This window comes from Eptesicus fuscus, chromosome 2, assembly GCF_027574615.1.
Source record: "Eptesicus fuscus isolate TK198812 chromosome 2, DD_ASM_mEF_20220401, whole genome shotgun sequence".
Taxonomy (NCBI): Eukaryota; Metazoa; Chordata; class Mammalia; order Chiroptera; family Vespertilionidae; genus Eptesicus; species Eptesicus fuscus.
The window spans coordinates 24,771,262-24,791,653 of NC_072474.1; the positions used below are offsets into that span (position 1 = coordinate 24,771,262).

Below are 20,392 nucleotides of genomic sequence, written 5' to 3' on the forward strand. Positions count from 1 at the left end.
AGCTTGTTGATTACTCATTCTAACAATTATTATTTTTACTTCAATAGCATGTGGAAAAATTCTCAGAGAGCCAACAGGAATTATTCAAAGTCCAGGTCATCCAAATATCTACCCCCATGGTATCAACTGTACCTGGTATATATTAATCCAACCTGGCAACCTGATAAATTTGATATTCAGGAGATTTCATCTGCAGTTTCATTACAATTGCACAAGTGACTATCTGGAAGTTTATGACATTGATTCTGGGACATCTCTTGGAAGGTGAGATTATTTTGGTTTAGTTTTTTTTTTTTTCCACACAAAAATTTTCTTGTGTCATTGAAGGATGTTAAAGTCTACCATGTTGTGTTATAAAAATCAGGTGAGATTAAAATGCTTCTCAATGGCCATTCCTACATTACTACTCTGTAGCCTTGGCACTTTATATATTTACTAGAGGCCCAGTGCATGAAAATTCGTGCACTGGAGGGGAGTCCCTCAGCCCGGCCTGCCCCCTCTCACAGTCTGGGAACCCTTAGGGATGGGAAGCGACCCGGAAATCAGGGGAAGGCGATGCCCCATCACACCTCTGCTGCTGCCACTGCTAGCAGCACAAGCCTCAGCCAGCCCTGGTTACCTGAACCATCCTAGGATTGCCTGTGCCTCGGGCCAGCCCTTGGGGGTTGAGGGGACTGGGGGACTCTGGAGGCAGGCAAGTGGAGTGGCCAGGCCTGCCTGGGGTGGGCCTGGCCTTGCCTCACGCCTGCTGCCCTGGTGGGGCTGAGGGGACTCGGCACCGCCATCTTGTGGCTGGGGGCACCACCATCTTTGAGGGCGGGCAGTCAATTGGCATATTCCCCCCTTATTGGCTGTGGGTGCCACCATCTTCGTGATGGTGTGAGGGTCAATTAGCATATCCCCTCTTTATTAGATAGGAAGCTTTGACATATGTATATACCCATGAAGGCATCACTAAAATAAAAGTAATGCACGTGTCCATTATCTTCAAATCCTTCTTTCTGCCCATGATAATTTCGCACTCTGCCCTCATCTCCATCCCTAGAAAACCACTACCCTGCTTTCTCTCACTGTAAATTGGTTTGCATATTCTGGAAGTTGAGTCATACTGTACATTCTATTATTTTTAACTGACTTTCCTGGTCAGCATATTGTATTGGTTGAGCTTCTTGGATCTGAGAACTTATAATTTTATCAAATTTGAAACATTTTTGGCCATTAGTTCTTGAAATAACGTTGAAGACTCAACTCTGATTACTTGTATCTTAGGCCATTTTGATATTGTCCCATGACTCACCGATACTCCGTTCATTTGATTTTGAGTCTTTGCTCTCTGTGTGTTTCATTTTGGAAAATTTTTATTGTTATGTATTCAAGTGCCCTAATCTGTTTTTCTGCAATACCTGTTCTGTTGTTAACCCTACCACATGTAGTGTTCATCTCAAACATTATAGCTTTCATTTCTAGAAGTTTGCTTTGGGCCATCTTTTATATCTTCCATGTTTTTACTTTGCACATTAATGTTTTCCTATAGCTTCCTAAATCTGTGAGATTCAGTTATAACTATTTTAATGTGTTTGACTGTGAATTCAGTAATATGTGCATTTCTTGCTATGTTTTGGTGGGTCAGTCTTTCTTCTCATTATGGCTTATACTTTCTTCTCATGTCTGGTTATATCTGATAGGATGCCAGACAATTTTAATTTTGTGTTTTTGTGCTCTGGACACTATTGAGTTCCTGTACGTATTCTTGAGGTTTGTTTTGGGATGCAATGAAGTTATTTGGAAACAGTTTCATCATGTCCAGTTTGCTTTTCAAGTCACTTGTTTACCTTTGCTGCTTCATATTCAGTGTCTTGAAAGCCATTGTTTTATATATTTTAGTTTTTTCAGGTGCAGAATTACATCCAGCTCCTGTTAGTACCTCTTTGTTGAAAATGAAAATCTCCTAATGTTTTCCAAATTTCTTTTTCTTGCATTTCATTTTTCATCTATTTTTTAGATGTTTTTTTCTTTACCCATTATTTTCTTAAACTTCTCACCTGCTTTTATTCTCCCTTTTAATTTTTGCCCTTATTCGTCATAATCTTTCATTTTAAAAACTATTTATTTATATTTTTAATGGTACTTGACTCATAATCACTGAAAAATACATATTTTTTGCTGAATGGCATAAACTACTATAATGTTCTTGCCCAGTTTGGCAGACATGGGCATATACTGAGACATTTAAAATATTAATGAATTCAAAAAAATAAAATAAAATATTAATGAATTCATCCAATTTTGTTTTTATCAAAATATCAAACCTATTTTAACACTGAAATAATATTACACACCATTTTTCTTTTTCTCTTTCAGAAATTAATTAATCTATTTTCCATATTTTGGTTTCTATTTTTTCCCTTTGTCATTGCATTTGGTTAATCTCACCAAGTGTACATCAATTTGGATTTCTATTTCATAGTCACTTTTTTTTCTCTTTATTGATTAAAGTATTACATAAGTCTCCTTTTTCTCCCATTGATCTCTCCCTGGCCACTCCCACCCCACAGCACATGCCCTCACCCCTCTAGTGTTTGTGTTCATTAGTTATGCTCATATGCATGCATACAAGTCCTTTGGTTGATCTCTTACCACACCCCTCCTCCCCTGCCTTCCTTCTGAGGTTTGATGGTCTGTTCGATGTTTCTTTGTCTCTGGATCTATTTTTGTTCATCAGTTTATGTTGTTCATTATATTCCACAAATGAGTGAGATCGTGTGATATTTATCTTTCTCCAACTGGCTTATTTTATTTAGCATAATGCTCTCCATGTCCATCCATGCTGTTGTGAATGGTAAGGTTTCCTTCTTTTTTACAGCAGCGTAGTATTCTATTGTATAGATGTACCACAGTTTTAATAGCACAATTTACAATAGCTAAGATTTGGAAACAGCCTAAGTGCCCATCATCAGATGAGTGGATTTAAAAACTGTTGTACATCTAGTCACTCCTTCTTACAAGTGTTTCTCTAGAAAACTACTCCTGGCATTGTTTTGATCACAACTCTATTTTTAGCATGACTAGAATAGTTTTTCTGAATAAAACTGCTTTTATTCAGCCAAAATTTGACATGGCTTAGTAATCAAACTCTTACCTCTATCTAAGGAGAATAGATTTTACCTATATAGGGTTTGTTATTCTAGGCACTATTTTAAGTCTTTTATATACAGTATATTAACTCATGAAATTCTCAAAACAACCCTATGAAGTAGTTACTATCATCATCCTTAGTTTAGAGATGGAGAAACTGAGGCATAGAGGTTGAGTGACCTGCTCAAAGTCACAATGGCTGTAAATGATAGAACTGACTCAAGTTTATGCTCTATGCATTTATGATCTATGGTTTTCCTTTGTTGTGAAAATTTATTACATTTCTGTTAATAAGTTCAATAATATGTATTTGGTGACCTAGCATAGCTTATAATTTCTAATTTCATTAAACTTAATATGACAAGTCATATAGCCAGGTACACATAAAACTTTTAGGGAAGTAATTATGAATAGGGAGATATTTGCGATTTTGTAAATGTTTGTGCCTAAAGGTAATAGGGTATATTATTATTATTTTTACATGTCCTAATTTTGGTGCATCATTTAAAGTGCACTAAAAGATTTTAAACCTGTGTTCTTTTTTTTCTTTTCAAATAGATATTGTGGAAAATCGGTCCCGCCCTCTCTTATCAGCTATACCAACTCATTAATGCTTGTGTTTGTGGCTGACTCTGACCTTGCTTATGAAGGCTTCTTAATAGACTATAAAGCAACTAATGCATCAACAGGTAACAAAACAGTATTTGTATACTTGGATTCCTTTACTCCATTACAAAGTGGTACTATGAAAATACTTCATCCCCAAATGAAAGCTATATTTAGAACAACATGTAGTGACTTCAGTATCTTCCCTATTAAAAATAGATTAATGATTAAATGAGTATTGTTTCAATGATAAAATTTTTCTAATTTTGAAAATTGTAAGGTGATTTTGTAAGAGGATGTTTTTGTTCTTAGGAACTATACACTTATGTTTTCAGGGCTAAAGATATGTAGTGTTTTCAAAATACTCTTAAGTGCTTCAGAGAATAAAGGAGTGAGCAAGTCAGAGAGGGAGGAAGGGTGGGGGAGGGAAAGCAATGGGGGCAACATGCAAATATGCAGTAAATCTGACTAAAAGGAATTCAGGAGCTATTTCTGGCAATTTTTCTATGAGTTTAAAATTCTACCAAAATAAAGTTCAATTTCTTCTACCAAAGAAATCAAATATGTATTTTAAGAAATTAAAAAAGAACAATAGCAGATAAAAATAAGAGGCTACTTATATAAAATTTTATGGCAGGAAATCGAAGATTTCTTGACAAAATAGACATTTCTAAATTTGAATTAATAAAATTGAACCTTTTCAGCATTTATAACTTTTATTATATCTTTCTTATTAATTAATTTTCATCATTATTTTGCTCTTTGTAAATGCAGTGTAGGAAACAAATACCTTTTGCAAGGAGGGTCTTTGATGTAATATAAGCATGACAAACTCACAGCCCACCAGCCACCAGTTTGACATGCTTGATGTAATATGTAAACCAGAGTTCCCCCACCTCCAAAACCTGTGGGGTTTAGGAGTGTTTTTGATATTTGCGTTCCCACGTGGATGTGTACCAGTTTAGAGAGTCTGGGCTTTCCTTTCTCATCATATTTAGAAAGAGATTTAATGGTCCAAAATACTATCCAGTGTAAGTCTATAGTGGACAGATGCTGAGCTTCCCAAGCACATCCCAGCCTTTGGATTCCCCAGAAACATGGTGTGACTCACTGATGTCCTTTGGAAAGCACTGGGAACTTTTCCTGTGCCAGGATGTGCTCCCTCTGACAGCGTCATGTGTCCAGAGATCCCTGGTGCTGATCTTTTAAAGCTCCCACTCCCACAAACAAACAAACAAATAAATCTATATATACTAGATGCCTGGTGCATGAAATTCGTGCATAGGGGTGGTGTCCCTCAGCCCAGCCTGCACCCTCTCCAACCTTGGATCCCTCTCACAATCCAGGACTGCTGGCTCCCAACCGCTTACCTGCCTGAATGCCTGATTGCCCCTAACCACTTCTGCCTGCCAGCCTGATCACCCCCTAACCACTCCCCTGCCAGGTGATTGACTCCAAACTGCTCCCCTGCCAGCCCGATTGCCCTTAACTGCCCTCCCCTGCTGGCCTGGTCACCCCCAACTGCCCTCCCCTGCAGGCCTCATCACCCCTAACTGCCCTCCCCTGCAGGCCTTGTCCCCCCCAACTGCCCTACCCTGCAGGCCTCGTCCCCCCCAACTGCCCTCCTCTGTTGACCTGGTCTCTCCCAACTGCCCTCCCCTGCCAGCCATCTTGTGGCGACCATCTTGTGTCCACATGGGGGTGGCCATCTTGTGTGTTGGAGTGATGGTCAATTTGCATATTACTCTTTTATTGGATAGGATAAAATCCTAATATTCAAATTGTTCCCACTGGAGTTAGACCAGGAGACCGATCACCTGCTATGACGTGCGCTAACCACCAGGGGCAGCTCAGAATGAAGGAAGGTCCTGGCAGTAGCCAGAAGGCCCCAATCGGCCCTGATCACAGGCCAGGACTTGGGACACTACCCATACATGAATTTTGTGCACCGGGCCTCTAGTAAATAAATAAATAAGTAAATAAATAAATAAAATAGAATTTTTAAAATCTCCCACTCAGAATCCCTACCCAATTTTTCATTTATTTCTCCTCAGAGTGGCCAGACACTACTTTTCATTTCAGGCAAAACTGCCGTTCTGTGCAGTAACTGAAGTTCTATGTCTTGGTAGCTTGGCTTTAGAGCTCTTCAGAATCCCTAGTGTGAGAGAATCATAGACCTTTCTCTTCTGTGGAACCCTCTCTATGAAACGGTTTATTTTCCAGACTAAGCTCACGGGAAATTGAATCCCCAACTATTAAAACAGGTTATGTTATACAATTGACTTAGTCACTGGACTTTTATCGGTTGTTTAACATCCAATGATCAAAATTGACTTTTCAAGAAATTCCAGTGTGCACACAATTTTCCATCCTTCTATAGTTTCTTCTGCCTCATATATTTGGCCAGAACCACCCTGAATATAAGATTAGTTTTTGGAAAAAGTCACTTGAACTCTGTGGGCCACAGTTCTCTCATCTGTAAAATTAAAGGATTAAATTTGATGACCTTTGAGATGTCTTCTAGCTTTAATCAACTATATGAACACAGTTTAATTTGCTGCATGAATAAGCTAGCTGTATGTTAGATAACATATGATGCAGGCAGGGCCTGCTGGAAATGTTATGGGAATCTTTGTAACAATATGCAAAGTAAGACATATCTCTGTAATGACTAAAACAGCTCTGCTAATACCACACTAGCTTGTAAGGCAATCAATATCTAGTGCAGTAAGAACCCAGAGCAATCAAAATAATCTGGCAGGGAGGGAGTTAAAGTTACATTCTAATTACATAATATTTTTCAGAAAAAAAAAAGACATGGGTAAAATAAAAGTAAGTTGAGAAAAAGGAAAGGAGCAAGCTGGACAGAAAGGGAAACTGATGAAGAAAGAGCACACAAGAAAAGACGAGTGATGAAAGAGAAGAGGACCCTGAGGTGGCAAACTGGACAGGCTCACCCTTCCGCCTCCCTGGGTGCTGATCACTACTTTGGTCTCTGGTCCAGACAGGGCTGAAATCACAGACCAGGGAGTGTTCCCTTTCCGTCCTTTGGCTAAGCCTCGCTGTTCCCCGGGTGCCTGCTGTTTTTTTGCTCAGGGAAGGACTAGACTAGCTCAGGAAGGAGGCTGCTGTGGGGGTTGGGCTAGTGACAACCAGGCAGTGGGGGAGCCTGCCAGGCTGCGGGAGTCCAAGTGAGTTCCCATCTTGAAATAGGCAGGTGTTAGGACACTTACTTTTCAGTTGTCATCTTATTTTTTTATACTTTCAGAATAATAAAACCTTATCACAGAAAAGCATTAATGGATGCTCAGTCATTGGCCCTCATTCTATTTTATGGCTTTAGCAGAAGTTACTTTCAGAGCTATAATGACATTTTTGGTTCTTGATTTCTAGTTCCTCAGCACAACAGGTGTGAGTTTCTGTGCGGAAGTCTTTCCTGTCTTTATCTGATAAAGGCCACATTTCCTGACCAGACTCCAGTTCCGTTTCCATCTGCAGTGGGGACTATGGGGCTATGATGTCAGCCTCTAAGTATGTGTGTGGGAGGAAGGGATTGGCTTCTGGTCATTGCTTTGACTCCCTCCCTCATCATTGTTTCTGCCTTTATCCAGATGTGCCTGGGAAATAGAAACAACAAACTAACAAGTAAAATGTCTGAGGGTATAAACTCTTACGATTTGCTTAGTAACGGATCATAAGATTAGGTTTTAAACGTTTGCATATTTAAAGTATGAAATATTTGAATTCTGAGAGATAGTTAACTTTACTCATTTAATTTGTAAATTAGGTCCAGTAATGCAGTGTTTCCAAACTCTACTGTTCATAAGAAATTTGGAGTGGAACTTTCTTGTTACACATTTCCTTGATTAGTTAACTTTACTGATTTAAACTGCAATTTTATATTCTATTAACATTTACTTCATAGACACTAATATAATATTATAGAGAGAATTTTAAAAGTATAAGAGTTGAGAAATGTACCTGATATATTTTCTACTTTAACATTAGATGAAAACCTACATAACATCTAATTTAATGTTTTTCAAACATTAAAACATTCATGACTCATTATTGGGCCATGAAATTAACTTAGGTTACTACCTACATTTGTTAAAAGTATGGAATAGAATAGAAAGTATCAGAGTTTATCATACTGAGTTAGGTATTATTTCACCAAACCTGTTTGCTATATCTATTGTGTGTGATTGATGTAAATGTATTTTTATGGTGTGTCAGAAAGTTCAAAACACCAATCTAGTTCAATTACCTGATTTTTAAAATAAGGGAAATTGAAATCAAGCATTGAATTTATCCTCCCAAGAATACACAACTAGTTGGTTTAGAAGCCAAAACCTAACAATCCAGTCCCAACATTCAATCTCTTTGTTTTGCCATGTCTAGGTTAGCTCTTGGAAATGCCCTATCAGGCGTCCTCAAACTACGGCCCGTGGGCCACATGTGGGTGTTTTTGCCGTTTTGTGTTTTTTTACTTCAAAATAAGATATGTGCAGTGTGCATAGGAATTTGTTCATAGTTATTTTTAAACTATAGTCCGGCCCTCCAACGGTCTGAGGGACAGTGAACTGGCCCCCTGTTTAAAAAGTGTGAGGACCCCTGCGATGAACTGCACATTGTGTGGCTGGTAACATTCAATTCACAGCTATGGCAAAACTGTGGTAGACTTTCCTATTTTCTTAAAAGAGAAGTGCTTTATAATCACCTAGGGCAGTGATCGGCAAACTGCGGCTCACGAACCACATGCAGCTCTTTGGCCCCTTGAGTTTTTAGCAAAGGCCAGCTTAGGAGTACCCTAATTAAGTTAATAAAAATGTACCTACCTATATAGTTTAAGTTTAAAAAATTTGGCTCTCAAAAGAAACTTAAATCGTTGTACTGTTGATATTTGGCTCTGTTGACTAATGAGTTTGCTGACCACTGACCTAGGGAAATGAAAGGAAGTATCAGAACCACATCAACATAGGGTTAAAAGTGTGCCCTGGTGGGATTTCTCAGTCTGCTTATTCCCAACTAAGAGTGCCCGCCCACCCCTGCCCTTGCCCCAGTGTGCATTTAGTGCTGTTTCTCATTAGTCATCTTGGAATGTGTCTAGAGGCACCTAAGAGTTAGATGTCAGAAATGGTATTCAGCCCTGGCCAGTGTGATTTAGTTGCTTGGGCATCCTCCCATCACTGAAAGGTTGCTGGTTGGATTCCTAGTCTGAGCACATCTCTCAGTTGTGTGCTAGATCCCAGGTAGGGGGTGTGCTGGAGAGAGCCAATGGTTCACTCTCACATCAGTGTTTCTCCCTCTCTCCCTCTCCCTTCCTCTCTCTCTAAAATTCAATAAAAATATATTTTTAAAAAAGAAATGATAACCAGAAGGGCAAAAAAATATTTCTTTAGAAGAAATGAATTGAGTTCTGTTTTTATTTTGTGTTACTACTAGTGCCCTGGTGCATGGATTCATGCACATTGAAAGGAAATTAATTAGATGGTGGCTGGCCAGGTGGGACTGGGCAAGATAGGCTGGACACACCCTGGAGCCAACCTCCCGCGGTCCCTCCCCAGCCAGCTGCACTGGGGTGGTGTCGCAGCTCGAAGGTTGTCTGCAGAGTGAGCGGGGTCCCTCCTGCAGGTGGGGTCCCTCTGCCTGGTCTGTGGAGATCAGACTGAAACTGGCTCTCTGACATCCTCTGAGGGGTCCCAGATTGTGAGAGGGCAGTTCTTGGGTGACACATCTTGGAATTGGGTTCTTTCCTCTCTGGTTCTGGTGCATCACCCGAGAACCTCAGCTGCCAAGTCATCAAAGCTCGGCAGGTCCTGCATTAAGCGTCTGCCCCCTGGTGGTCAGTGTGTGTCATAACTACTGGTAGGATGGTTGCTTAGGCTTTTATATATATAGACTAGAGGCCCAGTGCACAAAATTCATGCATGGGAGGGGGGTCCCTCAGCCCAGCCTGCACCCTCTCCAATCCAGAACCCCTTCTGCAATCCAGGACCACTGGCTCCTAATCGCTCACCTGCCTGCCTGCCTGATCACCCCTAACTGCTCCCCTACCAGCCTGATTGCCCCTAACTGCTCCCCTGCTGACCTGATCGCCCCTAACTGCCTCTGCCTCTGCCTAGCCCTGCACCTGGGACCCAGGATTTCCTCCTCTGGACAGCCGCAGGCGCTGGCACCCAGGACTACAGGGCAGGCGGCTTGTCCCTCTCCCAGGCTGCAGCCTGGCTGCTCCCCATTCCTCTCTCACAAGCTCATTTGTGCCTGGCTGGTCCCCATTCCTCTCTCCCCAGTGTTGAGTGTCTGAGCCATTAGGGCGTGACGGTGTGAGGGTGTGATGACCATTTGCATATTAGCTTTTTATTATATAGGATTATTTTTTGAAATCCTTACCACAGGAAATGTTTATTGATTTTAGAGAGAGGAAGGGGGAGAGAGAACATCAATAGGTTGACTCTGTATGCCCCCCCCCAACCTCCACTGGGAATTAAACCTGAAATCTAGGCATGTGCTCTGACCAGTACATAGGGCAATGCTCTAACCAACTGAGCCACACTAGTCAAGGCCTGATTCTATTTTAAAAGTTAAATCCAATAGAGCAGTGTTCCCAAACTTTCTTGTTCATAAAAAACTTAGGGCAGGATTTTCTTGTTACACATTTCGGTATTAGGGTTCCCCCCACCCCCAGAAATTCTAATTCAAATAGGTCTAGAATGGGTTTTCACCAAGCAATTCAAGTTATTGTAATGAAATTTTGCAATTCCCCAGAGACTCTGAAAGTCAAGTCTTAGTACATAAATTGCAGCATATAATTACAACTGAGATGTAATTGTGGACAGGATTGTAACTGCTCATGGTGGAAAGTACTTTCATGACAGGCTCAAAGAAGGCTGAAGACAAGTCAGAAGTCTTGGTTCTTGTCGGCTTCAATATTAAGAATGCTTTGGGCAAGTCAGAATCCTCTCTGATTTCAATCCACCTTGAATTCTGTGTTTTCTGCTGTGAGATATTCAGATATTTTTCCCTCTGGAAAGGTGTTAGTAAGTCTATTGCTCTTTTAAAGATTTATTTTCTTATTGGTCAGTATTTTATCGTACTTTTGTGTATATGGGTGTCCTGGCACTTCCCAGCTCAGGCATATTTATTATTTGATTTCTTGGTCCTTGGAATGGAAATGCTGAAGAAAACATCTAAGTGTGCCCTGCTGCTGCTCCGTGGGTTTGCACTTGGGCCCAGTGAAGGTGGTGGGGGCGGGGGGTGGTGGGCAGTTTGGCCCCCTTCCAACACCCTGGGTGCAGGGCCAGGTCTTGGCCTTCCTTGGGGCTCCTTCTCCGCCCTCATGGCAGATGCAGGAGGACAGGGAATGGAGGGGGTGGCCATGTGCTCCCCATCTCCATCTCCGCTGCTGAGCTGCAGCAATTCCTTCATGAACCTGTTGTCTCCCTTTCGCCTTTTAGAGCTTCCTGTTTGGACAACGGCGGTGATGGTGACGGGTGGGTGGGTGGGTGAGTGGGGGGTGAAGAATAAGTGGATGAATATGCCCAAGATTCAGTGGCCAAGCGGGGGCCTGGGAGGAATGGAGTGACAGGGGTGCGCCAGTGTGGTTGAATCCAAAGATAACCAAGAAGAGCAGAAACTGGTGAGCTTACCAGAGAGCAGCCAGATACCACGGAAGTGTGGTTTGTTGGCAAAGAAAAAGAAGAATGTGACTGTCTGCAACAGAAAGCTCTAGAGGAATTAAATCAGAAAAAAGAAAAGAAAAGGCAGAATGTGAATAAAGAAAGATAACTGCTGAAGAAAAGCACAAAGACTGGGTTGAGAAAAAGAATGAACAGAAAAGAAAGGGAACAAAAAATTAATGAAATGGAGGAAAAAGCAGCAAAGGGTTTGGAGAAAGATCATTTGCAAGAAAAAGAAAAATATAAAGAATAGTTAAAGGAAAAAAATGCTGAAGAATGTGAATAGAAGAAGAAAGAAAAGGAAAAAGAAAAACAATGTCAAGCTGAACTACAGGAAAAAAAAAAAAAACAGAAATAGCAGAAAAAAAGTTTAAGGAATGGTTGGAAAATGCAAAAAAATAAACCTCCTCCAGCTACAAATAGCTATGGTTATGCCAGTGGAAAACATTCAGGTTTTTACAGGGGAAATTCTTATCCAGAACCAGCCCTTTATAATCCAATTCCTGGAAACCAACTCTTAGGCCTCCTCCCAAAGACGCTAAGGATCTACCAGGAAAAAAGACTAAAGGCCTGTGATAAGTCAGCCACACAGGTCTTCATCTCTGGTAATTCATAAAGCCAGAACCAATCTTTGCCTTGGAACTCTGTGCAGAATTCAAAGATAGTAGATGTGGGAAATTGCATGCTTTTGCCTATAGATAATTAATTTTAAAATCAGAAATTGTGTTTTTTACTGCTTGGTCAGTAGCTCAACATTTGATATGATTATTGACAAGTTCAAATTTTTGCATTTATATTTGGAGTCCTTATAACTTTTTAAAGAAGATATTTTTAACATATTTTTATTGATTTCAGAGAGGAAGGGAGAGGAAGAGATAAAAACATTAATCATGAGAGAATCACTGATCAACTGCCTCCTGCACGCCCCCTACTGGGGACTGAGCCCGCAACCTGGGCATGTGCCCTGACTGGGAATCAAACCGTGACCTCCTGGTTCATAGGTTGACTATCAACCATTGGGCCACGCCAGCTGGGCAAGGAAGATACTTTATACAATCCATCTTTGAAGGATAGGTGATTGACTAACAATTGTGTTTGTATTTAGCTTGTACTAAAACCACTGTGATACCAGTAAAATCAACAATTTTTCTTGTGGGGGAAAAAAAAAAAGAGAAAACATCCATTAGTAATATTCCTAATCTTCTACTCATTCTCATTTCTGAATTGGCATTTCCTGCACAGAGAAACCAGGGATTATTAAAGAGTACAGGATTTGGAAAGGGAGGACTTGGCTTTGAATTTTTATCTTTGGCATGTCGAAACTAAGTGATTTTAAAACTTAACCTCTGGGAGTCTCAGAACCCCCCTCATCCATACCTCTCTAAAAAGTGGAGGGTATAATAACCGGCTCCCTCACATAGTTGGGGACAATAAAAGGAGACATTCTATGGGAAAATTACACAGTCACTGTGAAACACGACAACTGTGCCAGGTGTAAAATAGAATGACTGATGTCCAAGTGCAGTTGTTTACACTAGCGGCTGCAGTGAGTTAGCTTACACTCACATCCCTTTGAATTGGTCACCTGTGAGGGAGACTCAAAAGCCAATTCTGTGACTGCCGAACAGCGAATTGTAGAGCAAAATGTTAGATTTTAATTAGGGAGGCTTCTTCTTTCCTAAAGGGAGCAATAGAACCTTAATTTTATCTTCCCTCAAGGCTTCCCTTGGAAGAATGTTAAGCCAAAGATGCCAATAGAAACTGATGATGGTTCCTGGTTTGACTATTATTTAGCACATATCTAGAAAATCTGAGGTCAGATGGATTCATGCAGACACAAATGTCTCATAAGTGATTTCAGAAAGCACCACTTATAGATGATCCCAATTGTAATTTGATAATCATGTCATTGCATAAGGCGAGGAAGGGAGATGGTGGAGCAGTTCCCCATAATCTAGGGCAGCGATTCTCAACCTGTGGGTCGTGACCCCTTCGGGGGTCGAACGACCCTTTCACAGGGGTCGCCTAAGACCATCGGAAAACACAGATATTTACATTATGATTCATAACAGTAGCAAAATTACAGTTATGAAGTAGAAACGAAAATAATTTTATGGTTGGAGGTCACCACAACATGAGGAACTGTATTAAAGGGTCTCGGCATTAGGAAGGTTGAGAACCACTGATCTAGGGTCTCTCTAAGAGATTCATTCTCAGATCCCTTTATTCTATTCCTGTCGCCCAAATCCTATGGGGCTGATATCATCACTGCTTTGTGGGTTGGAGGAATTATCCATGTTTTGGATTTTCCCCTTTCATAATGAGTTGATTGCTGTTACTAAAACTTTTTGAAAATGCTTAGTGGAGGCAAAGATACATCATGATTTTTAGAAAGATACAGCTTTGTGATTTTCTAATGGTCCACTGAGGAAATTTGTATATTTTCTCTTTTCTTTCTTGACATTTTTTTCTTTTAGTTTGGTCAGAAAGATCTGTGAGGCCTGTCAATAGTTGTCTTTGATTTTCAGAGATATCCTTTTCCATTGCAGCTCAGTTGAATATAGTGAATAGGAGAAATATACTTTTCTTTTTCATCTCTTTGTAAATGTTGTTAGGCTATCACAAAAGGTGAAGCGCCATTGGAAATGAGTCTTCCTTTGCCAACATGAGTTAGCACTTTTATGTTAGAGGCACTTTTATGTTTGCATTTGGTATTGATGTAGTAAGAATTATGCCAACAGATGATTGTGGGAATACATTCAATTTTACTTATTTGTGCTTATTACAAAGCATAAGATGAAACAAAAGCCCAGCATTAATATTTCTCTTTATTAATATTATTCTAAAAAGAGTCTTTTATTCTGTGAAGGGAAGAAAACATGAACATTGTATACAGACTTCAGGGTTAGATAAGAGGAGTTACTAGCCTTTCAAGAAGTAGACACAGGAAATTCAGAGAACCATTGTTCTTTTCCTTATAAAGTTGGGTATGCAAAACTCATAAAACTGAAATCAAATTTTAACATTAAATATTATTGTTAATACTTATAGCAGGTGTACCTTCAAAATATTTTGTATTGATATATTTTAATTTTATTTATTATTTATTTGATATCTGAATTATTTATTGGATTTTCTTTAGAGAGACAAACTTGCTTTTGCACAGAACTTTTAAACTTTTAACATAACATAGATTTAAAAACAATCCTCACCCCAGGATATGATTTTATTGATTTTAGAGAGAGAGGAAGAGAGAGAGAGAAAAATAATACACCAGTTGCCTCTTGTACACACCCCCTATTGGTGATCACACCCGCAACCCGAAACCCTGACCAGTCTTTTGATATAAGAGACAAACCTCCAACCAACTGAGCCACCTGGCCAGGGCCTTAACATAGATTTTTATTTTGCAATTATTGTAAGTAATTTAGTAAGTAAAATTCATCTGGAGTTTTAAAAATGTGTATATCCATGTAATCACTACTCCATTCAAAATATATAGCACTTTTATCATCCAAGAAAATATCCTAGTGTTTCCTTGATCAATCTCTCCACATGTTCCATCTCAACAACTGAAGACATGATTATTATCACTATTGATTAGTTCTGCCTATTCAAAAGGCAGGTATAAGTAGGAACACACAGTATGCACCCTTTTATCTTTGGCTTCTTTATTTAGCATAAGGCTCCTATAATTTATGTTGTATTTATAACTAGTTTTTTTCTTTTTATTTATTTAAAAAATATATATTTTATTGATTTCAGAGAGGAAGGGAAAGGGAGAAAGAGATAGAAACATCAATGATGAGAGAGAATCATTGATTGGCTGCCTCCTGCACACCCCCTACTGGGGATCAAGCCTGCAACCCGGGTATGTGCCCTTGAGCAGAATTGAATCCAGGACCCTTCAGTCCGCAGGCCAATGCTTTATTCACTGAGCCAAACCAGCTAGGGCTTTCTTTTTATTAATGAATAAGCCTTTGTATGGATATATCATACTTTATTATTTGGACAGTGGGGTTATTTCTAGTTTTTAGCTACTATGAAATAGGCTACTGTGAACATTGATATACAAGTTTTTTTTGTGGACTTGTGTTATCCTTTCTCTTGGGGCAATACCTAAGAGTAGAATTTCTGCGTCATATGGTAATATTATGTTTAACTAGAGGCCTGATGCACAAAATTTGTGCAAGGGGCTCGGCCCTTGCAGCCCTGGCTGCCTCGTGGCCACACACCCCGACCACTGATAGTTCTGGAAGGTCATTCCAGAAGGTCATCCTGCTATCTGGTCTCAATTAGCATATTAGCTCTTTACTATATAGGATTTTCTGAGAAACTGCTAGACATTTTTAATAAAGTGGTTATATCATTTTATATTCCCACCTACAATGAATGAGAATTCTACTTTCTCCTCATCTTTGCCAACCCTTGGTATAGTCAGTCTTTTCATTTTTAGCTTCTAGTAGTTGTGTAGTGGTGCCTCACTATTGTTTTAATTTGCATGTCTCTGGTGGTTAATAGTGCTGAGTACCTTTTAATATACTTATTGACAATTTTTATATCTTGTTTTGTGATGTGTACAATTAAAATCATTTTGTTCACTTATGTTTGTACTAGAGGCCCGGGGCATGAAAATTTGTGCACTGGGAGGGGGGTCCATCAGCCCAGCCTGCCCCCTCTCACAGTCCAGGAGCCCTATGGGAGCGGGCCTAAGTCACAGTCTGGCCTCTCTCTGTGGGAGGCAACTGGGCTAACCAGGAGAAGGCACCTCCCCCATCACCCTGCTGTTGCTGCCACTGCCGGCCATGGCTGCTGTGAGCCCTGGACCTCGCTGCCGCTGTGGCTTTGTCCAGATGGACGTCAGGAAGATGTCCGCCTTAATTATCATATTACCCTTTTATTAGTATAGATTATTTGTCTTATTATTGTTGTATGCTATATATTCTGGATACAAGTATGTCCTTTGTCAGATAAATGTATTGCAAATATTTTCTCCTAGTATATACAGCTAGCATTTTATTTTTCTTAATGGTATTGTTTGAAGAGCACAAGTCTAATATATCCTTTTCTTCTGTTATGGTTAGTGTTTTCGTATTTTGGCTAAGAAATGTGTAGCTATTAAAGTTGTGAAGATTTTCCTCTGTGCATTCTTCTACAAATTTTGTAGTTTTATTTTTTTTACATTTATGTTTATAATCCACTTTGAGTTAATTTTTCTATATCATGTGAGTTTTGTATCCAAGTTTGTTTCTTTGCTTGGCAAATGGCGTAATGTTGTTCAAACATTATTTTTTTTAAAAAGATTATTATCTTGTATTCTGTTTCTTGTTAAATTCATTTATTAGATCTAGTAAATTTTTAGTAGATTCCTTAGTATATTCTACAGTCGATCATATCTGTGAATAAGGACAGTTTTATTTTTTTCCTTTTCTTTCTTTCTTTTTTTTAAATTTTATTTTAATGTTTAAAGTATTACAAATAGTAGTACATATATCTCCTTTTTCCCCCCATTGACCTTCCCCCAGCCTCCCCTACCCCATGGCACATGCCCTCATCCCTCCCCACCCCCCAGTATCTTGTGTCCATTGATTGTACTTATATGCATGCATACAAGTCCTTCGGTTGAACTCTTTCTCCCCTCCCCAACACTCCACAGCCTTCCTGCTGTAATTTGACAGTCTGTTTGATGCTTCACTGCCTCTGTGTCTATCTTTTTATTCATCAGATTATAATGTTCTTTATTATCCACAAATGAGTGAGATCATGTGGTATTTTTATTTCATTGCCTGGCTTATTTCACTTAGCATAATGCTCTCCAGGTCCATCCATAGCAGCATAGTATTCCGTTGTGTAGATGTACTATAATTTTCTAATCCACTCATCTGCTGATGGGCACTTAGGCTGTTTCTAAATCTTAGTTATTATAAATTGTGCTGCTATGAACATAGGAGTGCATATATCCTTTCTGATTGGTGTTTCTGGTTTCTTGGGATATATTCCTAGAAGTGAGAATACTGGGTCAAATGGGAATTCCATTTTTAGTTTTTTGAGGAAACTCCATAATGTCATAGGTGATAACATTGGCAAATATGTTCTCCCATGCAGTGGGCTTTCTTGTTGTTTTGTTGATGGTTTCTTTTGCTGCGCAGAAGCTTTTTATTTTGATGTAGTCCCATTTGTTTATTTTATCTTTAGTTTCTATTGCCCTAGGTGCAGTATTGGTGAAGAAATTGTTTTGGCATATGTCTGAGATTTCTCTGTCTGTGGATTCCTCTAGTATTTTTATGGTTTCCTGTCTTATGTTTAAGTCTTTTATCCATTTTCAGTTTATTTTTGTGTATGGTATAAGTTGGTGGTCTAGTTTCATATTTTTTTTTGCATGTATCTGTCCAATTTTTCCAACACCATTTATTGAAGAGACTGTCTTGACTCCATTGTATGTTCATGCCTCCTTTGTTGAATATTAATTGAGCATAGTGGTTTGGGCCAATTTCTGGGTTCTCTAGTGTATTCCACTGGTCTATATGTCTGTTCTTGTGCCAGTACCAGGCTGTCTTTAGAACAGTGGCTTTGTAATACAGCTTGAAATCTGGTATTGAGATCCCACCTACTTTGTTCTATGCCATTGTGATCTGAGAAAATGCTTGATATGATTTCTATCTTCTTGAATTTGAAGAGACTTTGCCTGTGACCCAAAATATGGTCTATCTTTGAAAGTGAACCATGTGCACTTGAGAAGAATGTATATTCTGTGGCTTTTGGGTGAAATGTTATGAAGATGTCAGTTAATTCCACCTGATCTAGTGGGTCATTTAGGATTGATGTTTCTTTGCTGATTTTTTGTTTAGAGGATTTGTCTAATGGTGATAGTGGGGTATTAAAGTCCCCTACTATGATTGTATTGCTGCCAATCTCTCCCTTCATCTCCTGCCCAGTGGGGATTGACAGGGGACCTCAGGCTGTGCCCCCCGCTCCAGTGCTGGGCTGGGGGACCTCAGGCTGCTCCCCTCACCTGGGCTGGGGGACCTCAGGCTGTGCCCCCCACCCCAGCACCGGGGGACCTGAGGCTGCACCTCTCGCCTGGTAGGGCTTGAATGTTGACCTGAGGCAACACCCCGCTCCTGGCAGGGCTTGATGTGGGACCTGAGGCTGTGCCCCCCCACCCAGCACTGGGCCCGGAACCTGAGGCTTAGCCCCCCCCACCTGGCGGGGCTTGACGAGAGACCTGAATCTGCGTCTCCCACCCTGCAGGGCTTTATGGGGGCCCTGAGGCTGCATCCCCCACTCGGTGGGGCTTGACGGGGGACCTGAGGCTGAGACCCCTGACTGGTGCCAGGCCAGGGGACCTGAGGCTGGAACCCCTGCATAGCGTGGCTTGACGGGGTGGGGCTGGCTGGGTCTGAATCTCGCCCAAGGGGTTGGGGCTGGCTGGGTCTGGGTCTCACCCAATTTTGAAGCACCGCGGGTGGGTGGGGATTTGACTCTGGGTCCCTCGGCACACCCCAGACTCTGACAGGAGGAAGATTTTCATATAAATTTTACTAATTTCTTTCATCTCTGACACTTCTATTATAGAGAAAGGGCAAATAGCAATATTTAAATATTTCCTCTAATTAAACCCCTTTTAATGTGCATGAATTTCATGCACTGGGCCACTAGTATAAATATAATTAAATGATAGAACTAAAATTGCATAAAAAGAGGGCAGGTAGACAGAATTGCACTATTATTATCATTGCTATGGAGAGGGACTAGTTTAGTACCAGTTACTCATCAGGGCTGGAAGCAAACAATTTCTATAATTTAGAAGTAATAAACATTATAAAATATTAAAGAATATCATCTTAATCGGGAGAGAGTGGAGGGGGTAATATGGTGGGAGATTAGATAGGTATCCTTCCCTCTTAGTTTTCAATATATTATGTAATACTAGAGGCCTGGTGCACAGATTTATGCACTGGTGGGGTCCCTTGGCCTGGCCTGTGGACATCCCCCGAGGGGTCCCTGATTGCAAGAGGATGCAGGCCAGGCCAAGGGATCCCACTAGTGCATGATCGGGGCCGGGAGGGACCGAGGGAGAGCTCCAGGGCATGTCCTGCCCATCTCACCAGTCCCAATCAGTTGGACCCCAGCAGTAAGCTAACCTACTGGTTGGAGCCCTCCCCCCTGGTGGTCAGTGCACATCATAGCAACTGGCTGAATGGTCGGACACTTCGCATATAAGGCTTTTATTATATAGGATAATTTTAATGGATATTTGCTAGATGTGATCTTGGCCAATAGTATGATAAGTGAAAATTAATAGTGGTTAATAAATTCCTATTCGTATTTGAAGGCATAATAGAGGAAATATGTTTACATAAAAACAATCACAATAAAATATATTTAAGACTCAAATTACCATTTGCTTAAAATTTTATTGAGCAAAAGGAAATTAATTCTACTTGATTAGGAAAGGCTTCACAGAGGAAGTGATATTTGAATTTGACCTTAAATGATAAGTTAGAATTTATTTGTTAAAGGGTGTGTTTGGGGAAAGGGGAAAGTTGTTAGATAAAACATTTCAGACAAAGTGAAGTGTGAAGATCATTTGAATACATCAGGGACTGTGTTTACCTTTGTGCCAGTAACAGAAAATAAGATTAATATGTACATCAAAATTTCAGCAGAGATTAACAAACAACCACCATTATGTAGCAATAATGACTTGCATCTGGACAAAGTACAGGAAAATTACTCATCATTACTTCTCAAAAAATTTCATTAAATTAAGTTTCTTTACACATGAACCTGATTACACATACCTTTCTCCTTCAGAATAATTGCAAGTTGCATTAGAAATAGTCAATGGGATTGCATTTCCCTTCTGGGAGTAGAGTGGGTAAGCAAAGAAAAATTATCTCTTTAAGTACAAATGACATGAACCAATAATTTGCTCTAGATACTTGATTTACTGGCTGAAGCTACCTGAA

The 20,392-nt window shown here is 40.1% G+C and overlaps 1 protein-coding gene and 1 pseudogene across 1 annotated transcript in view; both read left to right on the forward strand.

Annotated features, from left to right (window-relative positions):
- CUBN (cubilin) overlaps positions 1-20,392 on the forward strand; it is a 311,048-nt gene that overhangs the window by 58,778 nt on the left and 231,878 nt on the right. Inside the window, exons 21-22 of the mRNA XM_008148828.3 lie at positions 48-264; positions 3,694-3,824. Coding sequence (XP_008147050.2) covers positions 48-264; positions 3,694-3,824 — 348 coding nt within the window. The remainder of the gene's footprint in view (positions 1-47; positions 265-3,693; positions 3,825-20,392) is intronic.
- LOC129150982 (coiled-coil domain-containing protein 34-like) lies at positions 11,081-17,095 on the forward strand (annotated as a pseudogene).